The 24,781-nt window shown below is 35.1% G+C and overlaps 1 protein-coding gene across 1 annotated transcript in view; it reads right to left on the reverse strand.

Moving 5' to 3' along the window:
• The window catches only part of LOC140147268 (adhesion G-protein coupled receptor G7-like), a 29,558-nt gene extending 12,453 nt beyond the window's left edge, over positions 1-17,105 (reverse strand). The window contains exons 1-8 of the mRNA XM_072169047.1: positions 17,000-17,105; positions 8,137-8,262; positions 6,965-7,021; positions 2,795-3,028; positions 1,694-1,933; positions 1,255-1,371; positions 651-775; positions 66-212 (exon numbers count right to left, since the gene is read on the reverse strand). Coding sequence (XP_072025148.1) covers positions 66-212; positions 651-775; positions 1,255-1,371; positions 1,694-1,933; positions 2,795-3,028; positions 6,965-7,021; positions 8,137-8,262; positions 17,000-17,105 — 1,152 coding nt within the window. The remainder of the gene's footprint in view (positions 1-65; positions 213-650; positions 776-1,254; positions 1,372-1,693; positions 1,934-2,794; positions 3,029-6,964; positions 7,022-8,136; positions 8,263-16,999) is intronic.
• Between the last annotated feature and the right edge of the window lie 7,676 nt (positions 17,106-24,781).

Consider the following 24,781-nt stretch of genomic DNA (forward strand, 5'->3'; position numbering starts at 1 on the left):
AAATAAGTCTGTGGCAGAAGAAGCATTTTTTAAAAATATAAAAGTATTCTCAACATTCCACATACCTCCTCGGATGGGGCTTCGACCGCGGCAATGTTTTCCAAAGTTTGAGCAATGTCATTTATATCCTCGGGTGATACTTCTTGAATGTCGTCGGTTATATTTTTAAGGGCATCTGAAACTTCCTCAACGTTATCTTCTACCACTGGAACCTGAATTCAAATTTTTTATTTTGGATACAAATTATAAACCCGATGACATATTTATTAAGTGGAGTCGATCTGACACTTATTTCTTACGGTTTATCAGGAGATAAAGATTGCGGTCCAAAGATAGCAATGACGTCATGGTTATTTGTGCTCATTTGTCGTCAGGCTTCATTGAATTGTTAGGACGTCATTGCTCTAGACAATTTCGGCGCGGGAATTTTGAATATCGCGTGTTGAGAGATGGCTGTTTTTATTCGTTTTTATGTTTAATATGACTTTGTTTTAAATAAAATCATGTGATTCGTGCTTGATAATTATTTTTCTAACGTATAAGACATAATGTTGTGATTGCCGGACACTTCCTTTAACATAATTAATATATGCTACATTTAGCTCAAATAATATACTAAACCGACAATTTCATAAAACGTTTACCCATACCTCTGGAAGATCCCCAAGATTAACCTCCTTTTTCTGCCCACAATCTATTCTTTCAACCATGCCCCATCTGGCAATGGCTTCGTTCTCATCAAAATTGCATGCTCTGTTGGCCACACCGTATCCTCCTATAAACATGATAAACAATACTTATTATTTAAAAGTTAAAATATCAAAGGTGATTTAAACCAGGGGCCACTGATCATTGACAATGGGGTATCAAGCGTGACCAAAGAAAAATGTCAAGGCAATGTACGTACGTATCATATCGTGAATAGAGAGATTGCGATATTCCAAACGCAGCACGTGGAACGTACGTTTTCACGTACGTTTTTACGTACGTTAATACGGTGTTAAATATTACTAGTCTCGGTTCCAAACTGGACTGTGCTTCATTCGTCACGAAGGAGAACAGGTCAGCTGCAATGAAGACTATAATATTTGATCTAATCTAATCTAGGTCGATTGAGGTTAAAAACTTGTTGGGTCTGACAATATTTAATTCATGACACATTTTATCTATATATGTAGTGGTAAGGAATTTAAAGATATTGACATGATATTTTTCACTAAATGTATATAATAGTTTACTCCTATTTACCCATACCTCTTTCTGTATCTAAAGGACATCGTTGGTTAGAATCTGCAACACTCCCTGCCTCTGTGGGTGGCCAGGTCAGAATTCCAAGCTCTTCATGTTCTGTCTGATCCTCTGGGCATCGACCTGATGGGAAAACAGCATAATATTATCGTTGTCATCATCATCTTGATCGTCATCACCATCATCACCATCATCACCATCATCATCATCATCATCATCATCATCATCATCACCATCATCATCATCATCATCATCATCATCATCATCATCATCATCATCATCATCATCATCATCATCATCATCATCATCAATTTCGTCACCATAGTCGTTATCATCGTCGTCGTCGTTGTTGTCATCGCCACCGTCGTTGCTATCTAGATCCAAAGATATCATGCGCCGGAGATAGATGCTGGTATTTCACCAATACCTTCTACTTTATACTCACCAATTATAATAATATTGAAAGTGCATGTTGCTTTATTGCCATAAATATCCGAAGCAAAATACGTCACCAGAGTTGTTCCGATGATAAACACGTCACTTGGGTTGTGTGTGGAGTTGGTCCATGAGATATCTCCAGAGTTGTCTGTCGGAATAGGTGGTATCCATTCAACTTGTATGGACGTTTTATTATCGGCATAATCTGTGATTTCTTCGGGACACTCTATAACTGGGGATTCGATATCTGTGGATAAAAAGTAAATACACACTAAATAATGAAGCAAACACATAAATTTCAAACAACAATCTATCCTGAGCAAAAAAGTAACAACATGTGACAAAAGCACATGGTTTCCCCACGGGTTTATAGCTCTCACCTTATGATGTAGCTCAAACCAGTATAAACCCGGGCCAGTGACCCAGCCATTGACATTAGGTTGAAAAAGAAAAGAAAAAGCGCAGTGATTTATAGTGCGCTACGCACAGGCACAACGCCTAGACGATGATCCACAAGCCTCAGCACACTTTACAAGAGGTGTGTCAAGAGGTGTGTCATTATAAGGCACTGTTATAAGACTTCATTGGCACCTACAATACAGAGGTTGTATTAACATACAACCTCTGTGTCGCCAATAGGACATTTTTCGCCAACATTATGACTGCACTGTAAGGGGTACGCGAAACCAGAATTATCCGTGGCATTAAGTAAGGCGAAGTCGATTTCGGGACTATTTGGTGGCTCTGTATACTTTGTAATGTTTTTCGGACATTGAATTATTGGGTTTTCAAAATATGTAGTAAAAATAGAACGAAGGAACACAGTTATTGTTAAACTAACATAGTGTGAGTTAGCGCCTATTATTTGCAAAATATATTGAGACAACAAATAAATAAGAAAATAAAAATGAACTTGAAACGAAAGTATGTAGCCAAACGTCTTTTTGTTTCGTTTCTTCAGTCTTTCTTCTTTTCCGATTAGCTTTCCTTTCATAATTGCCTTCTTTCATTATATCCTGCTTACTTCTCCCCCGTCTACCTTATCTTCTTCCTTTTGCCTTTCATGTCTATCTTCTTTCCTTTTGTATGTTACTCATCAATTCCTTACCAATCACAGTGATTTTGAACGAACAATTGGCCCGTTTATGCCCATATTCATCTTCGACCCAATACGTCACCGTCGTCGGTCCAATAGGAAACGCATCACCTGATTGATAATTAGATGTGACATTCAAAAGCCCGGATGTATCATTGGCTATTACGTCTGGCCACGTGATCACAGCAGTAGGCATTCCTGGATCAGTTGGTTGGTTAAGAATATCATCTGGACAGGTAATATCAACTGTTCAAGGAAAAACAAATGAAAGGCGAAGGGTTATTCGATTTAGAATTTTGGATGTTTTAAAACCATAATGTACGATCTTATAATATGAAACCTTTTTCAAACCTAATTTTTTTGGCATATTTGTGATGTTTATATATGTCACATCTTACACCTAAATGGAATCAGCCAAATTCGTTTATCAGGTTAACAGATCATTATCATAATTCGCACATTAGGTCCCCCATAGAACTCCACGTTAAACAACCAATTATTAATATTTTATTGAGTATAGAAAACAAAATTAAAATTAAATGGAAATCGTACATTATGACTATAATAATCCATTCACATAACAATAGAAATATTCTAAATATTCGAAAACAATTTACACACTGTTTGTTTGTTTGTTTAAGACCATGCGCGTATTTGGGGGGGCTTTGGGGCGCCAGGCCCCGGGGTCAAAGCAGGGGTAGCCAAAACGAAAGGGCGGTGGGAAGAAGAAGGGGTGGCAAAAAGAAGGGCGTCGGAAGAAGAAGGGGCGGCAAAAAGAATTAGTAAAGAAAAAGGGCGGAAAATGTGAAAATATTTTACTATACATCAAAATGTGTTGCTTTTGGGGCTATAGCGCCTATAAATCCTATTTTTTTACAAGATTATATTGTACTTTATTAAACCAACATACACTGCAGAAATCAAACCCTAGTTGCTGTAGTTTTGTCAAAATCCGAGATTTTGAATAAAACGCAGGAACTGTCGTTTTATTGCTACGATGGAAATGTGCGATGTTCATAACACAGTATGTACATAGCGTGCGGGACGCTTAATTTTTTTCTGCAACCATAACGGGACGTAAACATTTTATAACCCATAGGAACACATAGGAAAGGGTTAGGGTTAGGGTTAATAGGGTAAGTGGTAGGGTTAGGGTAAGGGTTAGGGTTAGGGTTAGGGTTTAATAAAATTTTGCGTCCCGTTATGGTTGCAGAAAAAAATTACGCGTGCGGGACGGTGATCTACACAACAAAGTTGTACCGTAACATGACATTGTCTTTGCTTTGCCTTAGTTGTTCGGCTCAAAAATAAAAGGAGATATATCTGACAGTAAAAGCTAGCATTTTATGGCAAAGAAATACTAATCTATTTTGTATGAAAAGTTATAATATGGCTTTAAAACTATTGGTCAAATAAATGTAAGTTGAGCTATATAGACCGTATCCTCTATCGTAGTTTTTAAATGTTATTGAAATGAAAATTTGAACATAAATGGTAAAATGACAAATCATTAACTGTATATTTCTATAGAAAATAATAATACATGCAAATTATTGAGCATATAAGGCGCAAGAAAATAGAAAATATTGGGGGATCCACTATGTGGCCGACATTAAGGGGGTGGGTTGCTGGTCTATGGCACTATGACTAAAAAACACCAAAAGCCTTCCCTTTCGGTTCTGGAGCTCCTGTGTATTAATCAAATTAACCCCTAGATTTTGAACGTTAACGACCAATGTCACAAATGTATTTGGAATTGCGATTGACAAACCCAGATCGTTCGCTTTAATTTGATTGGGGCATTTTCTGTAACTGTAATGTCAAACCCTGGTCGGACAAAAAAGGTTGAATATTTTTTCTCGTTAGCATAGATATCGGGGATGTTAGATAATATGTTTTATCAATAGAAATATGTTTTGTTTTCAAGGGGAAACATTTGCACTTCCCTAAAGCTGTATACGTAATGGTCATATAGTAAAAGGTCATCATACACGTACATAGTTCATCAATTATAAAAAAAATTATACCAGAATCATGTCAGTACATATTGACAATCAAAATATGACCTATGATAATTTCATGTAATCTTTTAGTCAATAACAAACAAACCCTGATATCATATCTCAATATTGGGGGGAATAACAAAGTTAAGCCATCATGATTTATCTAATCTGTTATTATTTGCTTTAATAATTCAAAACTAAAAATCCCGCTAAAAATGTAGCTAACGTGTTGCTCCTATATTTACATCCGTCATACATATTATGGAGATATGGAACAAATATGACAAGTACACAGTGGCTTATCAAATATGAGATTTAACTTTAACTTTCACTTTGTGAACGACATACAGTAAAAAGTAAAAAATATGCAGCTGAGATTGTCTAAGGAATATAGAGTAATTTTGCAGGAAAGTAGATTCATTTTTGACATCTTATCTTTAAGGGCTTTTAACACCCCGCGCTTTACACATTTGATCCAAGGAAAAAGCCCGGGAAAAGGTACAATATCATCATCCGAAATAAGAACTGCCGGTGTATGATGGCAGCCTTAAGGTGATTTAGTTTATTTAATAAAACGGTTTCGAATCAAATTCAATAGTAAGTCTTATATACTTACTAACTCATCATTTGGGCATAGACCAGCGTGACACAGCGGTTAAGATCTTTGACTATGGTGAAAGAGGGCCCGATTCAATTCCCATTGGAGGCAAAATCGAAATACTATCCACTCCATTACTGCATTTGAATTGTGGAATTTGTGATGAAGTAGGTAGATTTTATCAATCTAATGCTACGCACTTGAAATGTATTGAAGTCTAGTTGTTTAAGATATATAAAATGAGACAAGTTACATCTTGTAATGGTATTGCGATGTCTTGTATTATTGTATGACCTAGATTCCATCAAGAGCAGTGAGTGTATCATAATCAGGGATAATAGCTTAGCAATATCATGAGAGGAGATATCAATGTGCCTAGAAAGTGTACAACTAATGTATAATCTCAACTATTACATCAGTAAAAGAACATACAACAGATGGACAACAGCAATTACTGTATGGAGACCTATACTGGGGAGCAGGAACCGGGGAAGACAATGCAAGAGATGGAGAGATGAGATAGACCAATACTGGGCAGTATGCTTCGACTATATTTATAAATACGTTTTTATAAATACGCACGTGACCCATGGGCACGACATACCAAGACCAGCAAGCGTGGCCAAATCCTCATGCATTGACCACTATACAGAAAAGGATAGAAACTCTGTAGATAAATATCATCAAATTTAAGTATTAATTGAATAGCAAAATTATTACACATATGGGGGGATTCCGAATTTGTAATATGTTATCAAAAACAACATTTTGAAAGTATTTGACGACGGAAAAAATATTCGACGACGGAAACGTTTACAATAATTATAAATAATAATAATAAATAAATTTTGGGTTAATATAGCGCCTTTTTCCAGATCATAGAGGACTCAAAGCGCTGTAATTTAGCTGCCATGGTGAATCATCACACCAGATCGCATCAACTAGGCCGCGGCTGGTTGCAGCGCAAACCTATTATATCCGCACTTAGATTGTAACATCCACCAATTAACTGTGCAGCTCCCCAAATTCCATTGGGTGAAGGGAGTTTTTGATAACCAAACAACTTATCACCGATTTTTGAAAGCAGGAGGAAACCGGAGTTCCCGGACAAAATCACAAAGATGAACAAAATAGACAATTTTGTTGCACAGTTGTCTCATGTTGTTCTGCCTTTGCATTCAAACGCAAGACTTACTATCTACAAGCTGTTATGGTAGCGCGGATGTGGCCACGTGCGTATTTATAATGTAAAACGTATTTATAAATATAGTCGAAGCATACTGCTGGGGAACGGTAAATTGGTTTAGCAAGTCTAGAGACAGAGCTACCTGGCGGAGACATGCTGAGGCTTTCGTCCAGCAGTGGTTGATGATGAATGAATGAATATGCAAATAATGACAGCATTAATTGTACGGATATTAAATATATTTTGGGATAATATTAATACATAATAAGCATAAATATGGAAACTGGAAACTATATAACATATCTGGTGTCAGACTTGATCCCATTTAAGCTCTTACGGTTAACCTATTTGTTAATGAAGAATCACATAATACAGCGTTTTTGGTGAATACTAACCTGGAGCAATAGTAGTAGGTATAAATGCTGTAGGTAATTTGGTAGGATTTGATGGATCTGTAAAATAAAACAAAAGAAGAGTGAAATCATGCTGAAACACCCGTAAGAGCTTGTAAGTTCTGTTAAGGGGTGGGGTATGAACGTTTGGACAGTATTTATTGTGGGACATTCGAGTACATCAGACATATCGAATTGTATTCTGAATACGAGGAATGTCCTTCTGATATCAAATAATTTTCATTTTTTTTTTTTTTTTTTTTTATACACATTTTATGGCAAATGATTAAAAATTGATATTTTTGATATTTAACAGTACTCGAAGTAAACTTTATAAATCTGATGATTTATACTTGAAGTGTATGTAGTATAACAGTCCTCGAAGTAAATTTTATAAATCTAATGACATATTCTTAAAGTGTATGAAGCTGGGATGAAAAGCCGACGGTCAATTAAAAATTTTGACCTTTCGTATTGAAGATTTTTTTCCCAAAACACCCAAAAAAATTAGGTCTTTTTGGGAAAAAATCCTTATCTTCAATATGAAAGGTCAAAATTTTCAATTGATCGTCGGCTTTTCCTCCCAGCTACATACACTTTAAGAATATGTCATTAGATTTATAAAATTTACTTCGAGGACTGTTATAATATCAAAAATGTGAAAATATCAAATTTTAATAATTTGTCATAAAATTTGTATTGTATCGTGAATTTCAAAAAATGAAAATTATTTGATATCAGAAAGACATTCTTAGTATTCAGAACACAATTCGATATGTCTGATGTGCTCTCATGTCCCACAAAATATACTGTCGAAACGCTCATCCCAGATCCCTTAACATACAGGATTGTGCTACCGTAGCCACGCAACGCGTACACGAATTTTACACTAGTTTGGCTGCATTATAATTTAATTAGGCATATGAATAATTTGGCCTATGGACAAATGGGCGAGAAGCGCACTAAATTTGCCACTATTTATCCTGGGGGGTACTCAGCATATAAGGTATACGGGGATGTGTCGCTCGAATTGGTCGCTTTTTTGCAAACCCCCCACACACCCCAAAATTTCCACTGATTTAGTTAGCCATTAATGAAGTAGGCTATAGCACTGAACTATCGGTGGACCCCTACGCTTCAAATTTCAGTCGTAATGGCGGCAGTGGTGTCCTCACCTGTTGAACTCGTGGTCTGAATCTCAGATGTTGTCTGTTCGTCAGTCGTTACGTCAATGGTTACGTCATCGGTTGTCCAGGATACAGTTGTGATTTCACTTGGAATCGGCGGATATGTTGCCGCGTCTGTTGTGTTGAAAATGTTAAAACATTCATCCGAGTGGACCAAAAATAAATTTGGCACGTGCATGCCTTGTTTACATTTTACACCGGACTTTTACCCTCAAATTGTTTTGACTTTTTAATCCCTACCCTATTAAGGACTGATTATTTTTATTACCCCTTTTTAGAACACATTTTTTTATGATCCCCCTATATTTTCCATCCCCAACAGAATATTTATGAAATGATGAGTATTTATGGTTAAACAAACCAAATGATTAAATCATAGAGACGTATAACATGTATAATAATATTGTTTGAATATAAAATAAGTCATGCGGTAAAGATAACGCTATCTTGTTTATAATCAACCTTATTTTATCTTTCGCAGATACTGGACTTTCTCTGAAAAATGATTAGGCTAATATTAGATCACATGTAAACATAATGTTAAAGGGATGACATTGTGGGGATGGCCAACTGACATTTTTCGAATGTTACTGTTTTGTTTTGATTTCATTATGCAAACATAATATAAAGTGACAAATGAAAGGTGTTACAAAATTTGACACAAAAAACAGCATGATTGTGACATAGGGCTAAAATGAGGGCCAAAATGGTCGGGCAATTACATGGAGCCGTTTGGCTGAAAACAGGAGAGAAGTGTTCATCTAGCCTTCAACTTTCATTACTCCCCATTCCAGAAAAATCATACAGCACCAATGTTTTGGGATTAAAAAAATACTATCAAGTTCTGCCAAATGAAACATAGCTCAATTTATGATCATTCATTTAGTCCTAACTGGAGATAAAAGAAAAAGTTCACTATTTTACTAATTTCAAAAACATGCAGAAGTCTAAGCATTCAAAATCTTGAATAAATGCCGAAATTTTGCTCTAATTTTCACTCATTATTATGTTTGGATCCAATATTTTCACACACTTGGACTCATCAAAACATAATAATGAGAATATTTGATTAATAGATGAATAAATACACCTTCCTTTTTGCAATTTCGTGAATGTGTTTTGAACAATTATGTATGTTTCGCGAATCGCGTTTCTTCAGCAGCAGAAATCACCCATATTTCGTGAAATTTCCGACAATCATGAGTACCTGAGGATACATGAAGTGCCGGAACCGGGAGTATTAGTATGTCTCACATGCATGTGATAACAGTTTCTCTAATTTTATCATCAGCAAAATTGTACCCACCCATATCAATTCAAACTAGTTTCGCATACAAACTCTGCATTTCGATATACAAGTGACAATTGAATACATGAATACAAAACCCTCAAGTCCATACTTTCGCCAAATTGAATTAAGCATGGGAAATTATTGCTCATACTAGTACATATGACTATCATATGTATACAGGAACAACTCAAATCCACCCTCTATGTGCGTCTATTGAGCATGTAAAATCCAGTATGTATGAAATGAAAGAACAAACCAAGTCCAGGACTTGAGACTCGTCACATATCATTGAAATCCAGAATGTATTAAAGATCAACCCAATTCCAGGACTTGTAACACATTCATTGCTGGAGAGTGACTTTTGAAAAACAAAAGGTTTATGGCAGTGTGCTTATCAACATACGTACCCGTGTGCTTTATTTTGTATTATCTTACTAGTGGTACTCCCATTTCAACATTATTGTCTTTGGATGTGATTCAAAACACAACCCAAGTCCGGTATATAAAATGGCCTCCCACAAAGTTCCAGCAATGCTAATCATCATACCTAATACAGTTTAACCTACCCATTTGCATGCAAAACTTGCCCTATTGACCAGGTAAATCTAGCTGAAGGAATTAAAATGATACAGTATTTTTAGTTTTCTAAAAATCACTTTCCATGGATTTGGGTGGGTTTTGTATTCAGGTATTCAATTATTGCTTCTCAAACAGCTAAATTAAGGACACCTACGAGTAGATTAAAGATAGAAATTATTTTAGGCATTTGGTCTATATAGACAAATTCCTTACCTGCCAACAAAGCCAACAGCACACATAACACCCATACTCTATTCCGGTACATGATGAATTGCAATAGGTCTAATTGGTTGGGTATATGTGGTACGTCTTAACCGATATCTTGGCTCCTGTAGTAGGTATTGTGCTTTCTTAAAATCGCCTTAATGTCCTCGGTTAGTCTAATGATACAAACGGTTTCATCACGCTTATGTACCTGGTTTAAGCCTGACGATCAAGTGATGAGATTTACACCGAAATAAAATACATAATCATTATGAAATATCAATGCTTACCAACAGTTTAAAAGGTTGCATTCAAGTTAATATATAAGTGATTAGCACACCTGATAATGAAATATCAATGGTCTACTCTGACTGGTCACGCCTGTATTTATTCGTACTACTCTCTATTCCAGAAAAATATAGCACTACTTTTTTGGAATTAAAAAAATATTATCCTGTTTTGTCAAATGAAACTTAGCTTAAAATCCGAATTATTTAGTTAGTTCTAACTGTGCAATCAATAAAAACTAATTTCAGGTTATGAACTCTAATTTTTGGAAAACAGATTTTCTTATCTTTATAACCAATTATCAAAATTAACATTTAATTATAAATTTTTGAGGAAACTCATAGCATGCTCATACTAGCCTATACAAAGAGATTTTTGCAAAGTCTTTGAATTTTGTGATTGAAATTAACGTCAGAATTCATGCATAATTGCATATTTTTGGCCTCATTCCCCTGAATATGCCAAACTATTAAAACAGGATAATATGTTTTTAAACCAAACAAATTAGTGCTGTATTTTTGTAGTATATGCAGTAGACAGGTTGTGCAAATCATTTCCGAGAGGCACGAGATACGAAACTGACGTAATCAGTTCATGCGATACCTCTGTTTACAAAGAATCAGGTCATCACGGATTCGCACGTTGATTAAACTTTCATGTCCTCGATACTACACTTGCTTGCAGAGTTGCTAACTTGCCGTTATTTTGTACTTTTGTGTGTGACGTCACTTTGTATACAGAGAAATACGCAATACACGTTGCAACTGTGGACCGACACACAAAACCCGCAAATGTGGGCACTTTACAGTAATTTAGTATCAACCCGTGAACATGGTGAGCCGAATTACATACACTCAGTTATTAAACCGTTGATATTCAATACACCGTCCTTTAACTTTACGTTCCCATTTTAATATGCGGTTTGATTTGTGTGGCCAAACATGTACTCCCCCACCCACAATGACAATACACACCTCTATAGGAATCGGCTAGTCACTTTGGTGCTTTTGATGTGCAGTTAAAGGCACTAGCAGTTATTCGCTACATTATAATAATAATAATAATAATAATAATAATAATAATAATAATAATAATAATAATAATAATAATAATAATAATAATAATAATAATAATAATAATGATAATAATAATAATAATAATAATTGATCTGAGAGTATAATTACTGTAAACATCAATACACTAAGTGAAAACAGCCCCCCCCCCCCAGACATTTAAAAACATTGAGACAGATATTTACGACGATCAGAAAAAGTTTCCCAGTTTAGGGAATCAAAGACAAATTGAGTTGGAGTGCGCATTGGGACGCCAATGATTGCTCTACCGAGACGTTTTTGATGGCGATCCAACCTGTTCAGGAGAGTTAAGCTTGCATTTGACCAAATTAGATCACAATAATCAACTTTGGGTAAAACAACGGATGTATACAATAACTTCAGTGTGTCACAGCTAAAAACTTTTTGATACAGTAAAAGTGACATGCAAATTTTATCAATTTGGTGTTCCCAAGTTAACCGCTGGTCAAAACTAATGCCAATATACTTAAAATGTGGGACACATTCGAGGGGCTGGTCTTTGATATGAATAGTAAGAGGACCAGATGAAGCAAGTTTACGTGCAGATCCAAACAGCATAGTTTTGGTTTTAGTAACATTCAATGTAAGCCTATGTTGGTGAAGCCATTGAGCAACACTTTGCATATCAGAATTGAGAACACTATTTACTTCATCAATGTTTCTACTCGCAAAGAAAATGGCAGTATCATCGGCATAAAGGTTTATTTTGCAATTCTTGATATTGTAAATAAAAAGAGGCCCCAGGATTGACACATGGGGTACCCCAAATGTCACAGGTGCGAGTTCAGAAAGTGAATTTCCCACTTTGGTAGCCTGTTTTCTTTCACCCAAGTATGAGGAGAACCAGCGACTGCGTAGTTCCAGTCCACAAACACCAACACTCTGAAGTCTCGAGAGCAAGATAGGGTGATTGACCGTGTCAACGGCCTTTTTCAGGTCTAAAAACTTGGAACAATCTGTTGATGTTCAGGTCCAAAACCCTTTAAACAATCTGTTGATGTTCATGATCATGAGACGAAGTTGTATTTGAATTTATCTTGTCTCGTGTACAGAATTGTTATTTACACATTAATAGGGTCTATAAGTAAGATATGCAATAAATATTATTTCGAGTAAGGTTTATTCAACGAGACGCATAACAGTAAGCATATACTGTACGTAATGAAACTTTGGTAATATACAGCTCCAGATAAAGGCACAATCGGTGATTCGATAATAGAACATCTAGCAAATAAAATCACTTCCCAGCAAACACAAAATGTTTTCGACATCATTCGCAAAAGGTTATAAAAGATTGTCAGAAAACGTTTAAATGTCGGGTTATATAAAGGGTACATTAATGATATAAAACGTTTTCATAACATTAAAAAACATTTGTTGGTAATTTACTGCACAGCAAACACAAATGTTTTACAGAAAACATTTAAATGTCGGGTTATATAACGGGTATAAAAACGTTTTAATAACATTCCAAAAATATTTTTGAAAACTTGGTACAAATTATTCTAAACAAAATGTTATCTTGGGGTTAAAAATATTTTGCAAAAAATGTTAGCCCAAAATATTTACAATAACGTTTTTAAAATGTTTTCACGACCTTTATATAACCCGACATTTAAATGTTATTAAAATGTTTGGTAAAAAACGTTTTAAGAACATTTCTGTGTTTGCTGGGTGCAAATATTTATCAAAGTGTTGACAAAATATCAAAAATAGTTTACAATGACATTTCGAAAACATTTTATAAATATTTGTAGTTTGTTTTCATACAAAACGTTTTACACGATTTCATGGCCTTTATATAACCCGACATTTTAATGGTATTAAAACGTTTTTACCTAAACCAAAACACCAAATATAAAATTTAAATTATAAAATTTAAATTTATTATATTAAAACGATTTCATGACCTTTATATAACCCGACATTTTAATGGTATTAAAACGTTTTTACCTAAACCAAAACGCCAAATATAACTTATTTAAAACGTTTTAAAATCGTTTTTGTATTTGCTGGGTTAGAATCATCACTAAAATAATCATATTTCTGCATTTTTGTAGATTTATATAGAGGATTTAAGCCGAACCCGTAATTGAACAGCGCTTCACATATAATCAGCTTTACAATATCGTTGAAACGGAATAATGTTCGCAACATCATGATCATCTTGCTCTGTATTCTTAAATTATTTTTACAATTTCAACAGATTTTTTTGCATCTCAATCTATAATTCTTGTGTATTTTTTTAATGTTTTTTTTTATCAATTATTCAATTTATGTATACGTATAATGTCTTTAACATTAGCATGTCTCTTAATATTATGGTTTTTATGGTTCGATTATATATTTATGTCATTATTTATATTCTTATGTAATTCTTATGAAGTTTCTAATGTTTCTTTTATCAATATTCAATTTATGTATATACAAATCTTTTATGTCTTTTATGTCAACGTGTCTCTTAATCATGGTTTTTATGGATCGATTATATTTTTATGTAAATATCTATATTATTTTAACATGTAAAACTGTGTTTTATACGTTAAGCAGGGCCCTGCTGAAAATCAATTTTTATTGAGCAAGGTTACCCTGTTGAAATATTGTGAAATAAATAAATAAATAAATAAAAGTTTTAAGCAAATGTGCCCATCCACTACAAACTGGTCGTAAAGTCGGCATTTTCCATTTTGAGATACAATCAAACACAGTATATGGATTTCTATGTACAGTATTATTTGGAATTTGACCTTTGATGAACCATAACTTCACTTCCAGATGTCAGATGAAGCTGGTTGAGGTATCATTTTAAAGCAAAAAGTGCATTCTTTCAAAATAAACAGGGAAAAAAATTTAGATATTTATATAGCGCTTTATGCCGTAAACAGCCTCAAAGCGCTTTACATTTATTCCGCCGTTATTAGAATATGTCGGAACCACGTTTGCAGCCTACAATTGGCGCAGGGTTCATCAGTACAACGACTGTGACTACCCCTAACAGCTTCCCATTACACGTTTTAAATAAGTTATATTTTGGCTTTTGGTTATGTAAAAATGTTTTAATAACATTAAAATGTCGGGTTATATAAAGGTCATGAAAACGTTTTAAAACGTTTTGTATGAAAACACACTGCAACAATATTTTTAAAATGTTTTTAAACTGTTAATGTAAACTACTTTTGCAAACATTTTTTGCCAAATATTTTGTCAACACTTAAATAACATTATGTTAAATTATTTGCATCCAGCAAACACGGAAATGTTCTTAAAATGTTTTTTTCAAAACGTCTTAATAACATTTAAATGTCGGGTTATATAAAGGTCATGAAAATGTTTTTAAAACGTTATTGCAAATATTTTGAGCAATCATTGTTCGCAAAATATTTTTTCAACACCAAAATAACATTCTGTTTAGAATGTTTCGTATCAAGTTTTCAAAAATGTTTTTGGAATGTTATTAAAACGTTTTTATACCCTTTATATAACCCAACATTTAAACGTTTTCTGTAAAACATTTTATGTTTGCTGAGCAGTATGTTATCAAAAAAATGTTTTTTAATGTTATGAAAACGTTTTATGCCTTAATATACCCTTTATATAACCCGACATTTAAACGTTTTCTGGCAACCTTTTATAACCTTTTGCGAATGATGTCGAAAACGTTTTGTGTTTGCTGGGAAGCGAGGCAAAGCGCCTTGCCCAAGGGCGCAACAAGGTGGTGGGACGGGGACTCGAACCAACGCACGCCGAGCAAGCTCTCAGATTATGAGTCCAAGGCTGTAACCACTGAGCCACCGTGTCCTCAAGGTGGAAAATGATCTAGAGCCGACTTTACTACCACTTCGTGGTGGATGGTCACAAATGTTTTTCTTAGTACAGCAAATTATACAGCTGGAAATCGTCACACAGCAAAAAAGTTTAAAATGCTATATTAGGCCTATATGGAATATTTATCACAATCGATAAATAAGAATAATTCACTTGCTTTTGAACATTTTAAAAAACACATCTAGCAAGCTCTAGCATTTCCTCATTCTCACCTTAAGGGTGGTCTTAATAAATTGTTGGCCTTAAGAATGCTCATTTTTGGAGAAAGTCTCGGGGGGGGGGGAGTTAATTTTGTTATTAATTTTAGGATTAATTTTGTTATTAATTTTTAAAAACTAGATAAAAATGTCTAGGATCCGGTTTTTCTAAATTTATTTTTCTTATTTTGACCAAGTGTGAGAAATTTGCACCAAAAATGGCCAAAAAATGCTCAATTTTCAACAAAATAATAAAAAGCCTGATTTTCGCCCAAATTTTAATATTTTTGGTTAAGTTGGTCAAAGTTAGAAAAAATTAAAAAAACTGTTCCTAGATATTTTTATCTAGTTTCTAATAATTAATAAAAAAAAATTTGGCTCAAGAATTTTTTTGTTACGCTGACCGAAAAAAATTTGGGCCCAAAAAAAACCCGTTCTGCGGGATTTTCTCCAAAAAATGAGCACTTTGGCCCAAATTTGACCTCACAGATGAATTTATCAAGTCTTTGTCATTCTAAATATGTATACTTTGATATACTTTAGACCAACAATTTAACAGTTATGAGGCCCGAAAGTTTCCATAATTCCAGGGTTAAGATCACCCTTACTACCCTTGATTGGTCTCACAGATATACCCATTGTTATACATATATTATTTACAGATTAGTTGCTTTACCATATGGTTAAAGTTAATAACAAAAAACGAGATTAAATGTAGTTATGTTCTATAAACAATGGTCATAACATTTTGAAATCAAAATAATTCAAAACTTTGAAGTTTTTTGCTTCAGGATTCGGCCTTGTCAAAAGAGTATTTCCCCATTCAATATCACTTGTCTCCCAATTACACATACTGTTAAAATAAGCTAGTGTCCGATTCGTAGTTCTTCTTTCTCCTATATATTAGCTTATATTGATATATTAAGAATTACGGTTACCCATCATTAATCTGATCTCGTGAGTGTTTCTGTGTATCGTCGGGATTATTCATAATGCCGAATAGCATTTTATTCGAAGCCGTCCCTATACAATCCACACAGTGCCTTACCCGATTCGCTAAGCGCGAGTAGCGACAAAAGCTTTATACGTAAATAAATCGGTAAAGTAGAATTCTGGGGATGCTATTCGGCAATATGGGTTGATCACAGTGATATTAAAATTTAATAATTAAGAAAATGCAAAAAAACATTACACTACTGTAGCCAAGGTTGAATATGAGGCCCTGCAAATATATTAATGTTAAAAAAGTCACAATAATTCAAAATGTTGAAACATTTAAGTTTCATGTTGTTTGATGTTGTCATTAGCTTCTTCAGGGTAGTCAGTAGTCAGTGCCTCGGATTTTTGGAAATTATCGTTCAAATTTGACATACCCACAGAAGCGCAATCTGTTGAAGCACTCTTTGTTGAAGAGATTCGTGTACTTTCAGCTTCGCTGACGTTGTCATGATTGTAGGTTGCACGCAAAATGTCCGGCATTTTCACCCATCGGAAATACGGTTTTAACGTTTTCCTCACGTCATCTGCTCTTAAGCAGAACATCAAGAAAATTATTAGCCCTTGAAATGAATTACACAGGCAAAACAGCAGTTGAAACGTAAAAGTAGCGCCTTCTATAGCAAGAAATCCAAACACCCACGTCAAACCTAGCAAAATTGATATAGTTATAGCGTTTTGTAATCTTGCGACCATTTCATTCTTGTTTTTGTTCTTCACTTGGTGTGCCTTCATTCTCGTTTTCATAATACTACGCATGATCAGGATAAAGGTAACGATGTTGTGTAACAGAATAAGGCCAATAGGAAGGAGAAGACCGTAGTAGAGATCAGGACCAGGTGGAATAAAACAACTGAAATTATAATAAAACCAAAAATAAAATATAATCACTGGAAATACTACCGGGGACATGACACAAACGAAACAAAGTAGTATACAATGTACAGTGATTGTTATCAGTGGTGGTGGAAGCATTAAGAGGGAGGTCGGGGACGAGCATATTTTATTCCGGTTTTACTGGGACGTTTTTTGCTCGCGCGCGAAGCCTGCGAAAAAATTCAATTTCAGAACATTTTAGCTAGTTAGTTTCAAGCTATTTTACTTTTCATATTAAGATGTTTTATTAACTTATAGGTTAATAAATGTGTATCACTTGTTGGGAGTGAAATTGTACAAAATAATGCACGCGTACTGAGATGTTGATGTGTCTAATGCACGAGCCCCGAAGGGGGGGAATGCATTAGACGCATCAACATCTCAGTACAAGTGCATTATTTTGCACAATTTCTCGAGCAACAAGTGATATGGATATATTAACTTATTTCATACACAACTAAAATCCTGCGATTGTTGCTATTTTTATTACAAAATTGTCACTAAATATGTTGGAAAATGCAAGCAAATATAAATGCATCCTTTCGCAAGAAAAATGAACGTGTCCAAAAGTACTGCGCGTACTTCGCGGAGTGCGCGCCCGTGCAATTATACAATATTTATGTAATTTACTAACGTTTACTGTGATTGGTTCTCATTTCTCATTGCATGAAAAATTAATAACAAAACGAGCTCGTTCTCGTTCGTTTTATCCATCAATATGGATTTGGTCACATATAATACAAGACCGTAAAAGAAAGGCCTATTAATAAATCCGCCAATCCTTTTTTGTTCACACTTCTCCTTGATATCAATTGTCCCTTAACTCACCTGAATCCAATGAATATAGTGAGAGTAATGACTAATCCTAGCATCGAAAATGCACAACCGATGTAGGTTATCAATTCCAGGGCAAAATCTTGTACATTAGTCAAGGTTTGTCCAGTGATGTCCTTGAAAACAAACCAAGAGAAAAAAACCCAGAATATAAGTGACATACATAAAATAACTATATTTCGAGGGCTTAGAGCCAGAACCACCTATGTCCATTTGTTTTCTCAATTACATGTTACTCATTTCGGTAACAAATGGACAGTTAATTCTGCCCTCCATAAGAAAATGTAAGTGACTTTGGGGTATATGTATGGTCACTTGCGTCTAAATAACTGTCCAAGTGACCATGCATATACCCCAAAGTCACTTGCATTTATTATGAAGGGCATAATTAACCGTCCATTTGTTCTGGCTCTAAGCCCTCGATTTGATAATACAGATGTTTGATGATGCTGGTGCTATAAATAAAGTTGAACATCATTAGCGATATATAATATTGTACATTGTAGCAACATCTACCACCTTATGATCAAAATGGTGTTTGTTATAAGCTATTTGTACGATATACCCACCAGTGCAACATGAACTCGAAGTATCAAACAAATTAAGTATGCCGATCAATACAAGTGGAACAGAGGAGCATGTAATGAATAAAATGATATGACACGATATCAATTACCATAAGAACTGCAAAGTTGGTAAGATGATTACATTGACACACTACTCTGTCATTTCTACCCCAACAAATGTACATCCTTCAGTAGACCAATCACCAACACCATTTTGAAGCTTAAAATCCCAAAATACACACAGTGATGTGTTTGCAATGTTCTCAGTTATGTCTGGTATCTGTATATGAAAAACAGTATAGTCAGTTTTACTGAGAATGAAATCAATTACAGCAGCACCTCTTTCAGTGTTCCATTTTTACTGGCTCGATTTGCCAAGGCAATTAAACATAACTAAATATAGAAAACTTGTACAAAACAAAAGCAAATTACAAACAAATTATTAATAGATATAAATCAGTTTAGTTATCTTAACCAGTGTAGGATAAGTATCAAATCAACTTTGCATATTTACATAATCCTATGTATTACCTGATAAGGGAGAAATTTAATCACAACAGGATCTTTTAAACTAGTAATATCATTTCCCATAACATCTGCTGACACGACGGATCCAGCCACTGTTAAATTGAGCGCCTTCTTCTCCGGGGAAACAAATAGAGTCGTCTCTTGATAAACCTTGAAGCTCACTTTGTGACTGCCTAAGAGAAATAAATATATTACCTCAGCTACTAATTGTATTTCTACTATTATTACTGTGATAGTGCCACATCAGTTATTTAGTAGTTTTATTATTTCAGTAAATGTTAACAGAAACATATTCTGCCCTATAGCCTATACATTACCTGCCATCGACGTCGGAGACGCAAACAAGCTTTCCGGTAGTTGCAAAGTTGTTTCTATGTCTTCTGGCACATCATTCACGTTGGTCAACGTTTTTACCTTCTCCTCAGTGAGATCCCCATTTTTGTTGTTCCCATCATTTTCCACTACAAACGTCACTCCTCCGACAATGTTGGTAATACCATCAGCAGATGAGTTCAAAGTAAGTGCATGTACTCCAATTGTTGGATCTATAATGCGTAAGCTGACTAATTCCTGGAAAGTTACTTCGATTTGGTGTTCCAAGGAACTAACAATACTTGAGCTAGAATTTGGCGAGTAGTTTTCTGAATCCGGACCAGTGTTCTCTAGTATGCTACCAACGGTCGCTACTACCGAAGATGTCACCTGTTGAAAAGATTTGTACAGATAGATACGTTGATAACATAAAAGGTATGCCAGGTACTAGAGGTCACACAGAGAATACAAATATAATAGAGAAATATCTAGTTTGTAACAGTTGTGTGAGATATACAATACAACTTTCTAACGGAAATGGTTATGCCGATTGCTATTAGCTGTATCCATTTTAACAGCCGTAAGTGGGGATCCAAAGTCTGCAGAATAGGGACACAAGGCGATACTGAGAAAAATCGAATGGGTGTTTATGTTCATTCTGCCCGTTAACGTAAGTATTTTCAGCATTCCACATACCTCCTCTGATGGGGCTTCGACCGCAGCAATGTTTTCCAAAGTTTGAGCTATGTCATTTATATCCTCGGCTGATACTTCTTGAATGTCATCGGTTATATTTTTAAGTGCATCTGACACTTCCTCGACGTTATCTTCTACCACTGGAACCTGAATTCAAATTTTTATTTTGGATACAAAATAAAACCGACATATTTGTGATGCGATCAAGCAAAATCAGTCGGAACCCGGAAATATTGATTTTGAGATAGAGTAAAACAAAGGAAATATTTCCTTTTGTTTCATGTTGTTTAATTGGTCATATCTTTGGAACTGGCTGTTCAATTTCAATGGTGTTTTCTTCAAAATGCAGCTTTGTAAATGCATTTTACTATCCTATAATAAACTGAAAGTTTAATATTTCCCGTGTTCCGACTGATTTTGTTTGATCGCATCACATTTATTAACTGGAGCATATTCGATCCGACACTTGTTTCTTAAGGTTTATTAGGAGATAAGCGGTCCAAACTATGCTCTCTCATAATAGCAAAAAGATATAAAAATAACATGTTTGTTTGATATTATTTTCTTTACATCATGAAGGTACCTATTTTGGTAGGTGGTTGTAAGTACCCGTTCGTGGTAGACCGGTGATAAAATAGTATAGGAAGTGACATCAACAAAAATAAACAAACGAGGAAGCCTAAGCTTCACTAAACTAAAAGAGCACAGAAACAGCCATAGATTTTTGACACAGAAACTGTGCTAATTCGGGTATTATGAAGGAAATTACTAAAATGTCTTAAACATAATTATTATATGTTACATTTATCTCAAATAATATACTAAACCAATAAGTTTACGAAGCGTTTGCCTCTGGAAGATCCCCAAGAGTAACATTCCTTTTCTGTCCACAATCTATTCTTTCAACCAAGCCCCATCTAGCAATGGCTTCGTTCTCATCAAAATTGCATTCTCTTTCGGCCAAACCGTATCCTCCTATAAACAATATTTAAAGGTTAGACTTTAAGTTCATACGTATTGTATCAAAATCAAAGGTTATTTAAACAGACTTTCAGAAAAAATGTCATAAATTCAACCTATATAATGTTAAAGCCACTGAGGAGGATGTCCTCAATATTTTGTTCAAAATTCTGGTTTTACACTGCTGTGTACTTTATTAAACTAATATAGCCTGCAAAAGTCGAGACTTTAGGTGCTGTAGTTTTGTCAAAGTTCGAGATTGTGAATAAAAGCATGGTAACCGACGTTTAATTATGGAAATATTAGTCGAATACGTACGGGATATTCCTAATACATGTATTAAATAGTAAGGAATTTTAGGATATTGGCATGGTTTTTTAAACTAAATATAACAGTTTAGTCCTATTAAAGCCTCCAGCATACTTTCCTGCCGCTTGCCGCTGCGGCAAGCGGCAGGGCGTTTCAACCAATGACAAGCCTTTATTGTGTCCGTTTGTCTGCAAAAGGACATCGTTGGTTAGAATCTGCAAAGCTCCCTGCCTCTGTGAGTGGCCATGTCAGAATTCCAAGTTCCTCATGGTCCGTCTCATCCTCTGGGCATCGACCTGATTTGTAAACAGCATAATATCATCGTTGTCATCATCATCATCATCATTATCATCATTATCATCATCTTCATCTTCATCATCTTCATCTTCATCATCATCATCATCATCATCAATCATCATCATCATCGTCAATGTCGTCGTCGTTATCGATGAAGACGGTGATGATGCCAACGTAGATGACGACGACGATGTCGATGTTATCTAGATCCAAAGATGTCATCCGCCGGAGACTATAGCTGCTGGAATATAACGGATTCATCCTACTTAATACTCACCTATTATGATAATATTGAAAGTGCATGTTACTTTATTGCCATAAAAATCCGAAGCAAAATACGTCACCAGAGTTGTTCCGATGACAAACATATCATTTGGGCTGTGAGTGGAGTTGGTCCATGAGATATCTCCAGAGTTGTCTGTCGGAATTGGCGGTATCCACTCAACTGGTATGGACGTTTTATTATCAGCATAATCTGTGATATCTTCGGGACACTCTATAACTGGGGATTCGGTATCTATCTATTGAGGAAAATGAAATGAAAACTAACTAATGAAACAACTTCATGAATTTCAAACGACCGCTTATGCCGTTTATTCTGATTAAAAAAGCACAACTTATGACAAAGGCACATGGGACTATTCCAGAAAATTGATGCACACCCCCTATAGAGGAGTTCGGATTTCCGGACATTTTGTCCAATCATGACTGTTGGAAATCCAGACTTTTAAAGTGTCCAAAGGTAAAAATATCCGACTGAAAAATAGTTCAAAATCAGACATTCTCAATTTGAGAGCTCATTTTGGACATTTCCGTGATTTTTCCTTCATTTAATTGGATTTCCAATACTTTTCAAGTGATATTGGCGGCAACTGGAATTCCAGTCGTTTGCAGAAAGCAGACTTGGAAATCCGGACAGTTCTTTGATTGAAAATTGACTCCTCTATAGGGGGAGTGCACTTATTTTCTGGAATAACATTATAAACCAATCATAATATGGTTTCCTTAAAGGTTTATAGTTCTCACCTTTCCATCATCGAACTCTTTGGCGATATACCAAGAGGAACAAAATCACCAATGTTTAACTAAAATAGTAGTTTTTTATAATGTGGTTCAAACCAGTGACCCAACACCCAACCATTGGAATTGGGTTCAAAAGGTGTGCTATTGCAATAATTAGACACTCTAAGACTTCCATGCAGGACAGATTCACCACTCTAATTGATTACTTTTGTAATATTTACCATTTACACTGATGCGAAACTGACAGTCTGTTATGGTTGCATTGTTTGGATCGTATACTACATAAGTAACATTGGTACATCCAATAGAGAACGAATCTCCAGGTTCATGAGAAGACCACACCCATACGTCATCCTTCCCACCATACACTACGGGTTCCTCCCACGTCACTACAGCTTCTGGAGAACCTGTATCAGTCGGCACTTCTATGTCCTCCGGACAGGTAATGTTTACACCTTTTATGCGATAAAACGAAAAAAATTGAAGAACACAATGTGAACATAATTTTTTTCTTTATTATCTATGATTATTACCTTAAAAGCCTAAATTTTAAGGTCTTTTGGGAAAAGAAATATATATTTTTACTACGAAAGGTCAAGATGTTCAAGTGATGGACGGATTTTCCTTCATGCTACATATACACTTTAAGTACATATCGTTAGGTTTATAAAGTTTATCAATTATTAAAATTATAAATTAGCCATAAAATTTGTATTATATCTCAAATTTTAAAAGATCCCTTAAAAAGCCTTAATGTACGATCTTTTTTCAGAATTTACCTTTTCAAACCCGATTTTTTGGCATATTTGTAATACTTACACATGTTCTAACTTAAATCTATGAGCAAACTGTCAAATTCGCCCTATTTGTAGTAAAACGGGATGATTTCTGTTGGTCCGACATAAAATCATAATTTTTTTAGATTATGATTTTATGTCGGCCAGACGATGGTGGACTACATTATTCACTGTGGCAACAGCCAATATCGTAAACAAAACAGACAATATGACGGCAACACTGCCTGGACATTGGACGCCCCGTGCTGAGTTGTGTTTTTAGCTCTATTGGCCCCGTTAAAAAAAAAAAAATGCACAAAATATATTTCTCAGTGAATGTATAAATTTTCACATAAAATAAATATTTTGGATTCAAAATAAATGTGAAGAAAAAAAAAAAATTATAGCCGGGAGTGAGCGGGACTCGATCTCGGGACCCTATGCACCGCAGGCGAGACCCGTTACCATTAGACCAAGCGAACCGTGACACACAATGGGGGAAATTTTAGGTATATATCATAAACATACCGTGCGTTATTCATACAAAACATTCAAAAAACAGTACTTACAATGAGGTTCACTGGCGAACCTCAACGGATTTAGACTGATAAAATAGTGCTTAATAACATACGTACAGTTTTGGAATAATTTGAGACATTTTTGTGTTTACGTGTAAAACCAATGACAACGTCAAAATTCAGCCAATCTTGGCCGGCCCCCCCTGATGTCGGCCACGATCGCAAACCGTAGTCTCCTACAAAACTAGTTTGGTTACGCTCCCTACACATGTGGAGGGAGCGTAACCAAACTGGCCGCGTAGGAGACTAACTCTGAGGCCGCACTCGCTGTCCTAATCCAAATAGTGCGAGATGCTTCGAGTGATAGAGGTGAAGTTTATGATGTTGTTTCTTTGCAAATTCCCAATGTTTTCGCGTCCAAATGTATTGGGAACTTTCATAATGATTGCATATTATCACTTTGG

This window comes from Amphiura filiformis, chromosome 3 (genome assembly GCF_039555335.1).
Source record: "Amphiura filiformis chromosome 3, Afil_fr2py, whole genome shotgun sequence".
Lineage (NCBI taxonomy): Eukaryota > Metazoa > Echinodermata > Ophiuroidea > Amphilepidida > Amphiuridae > Amphiura > Amphiura filiformis.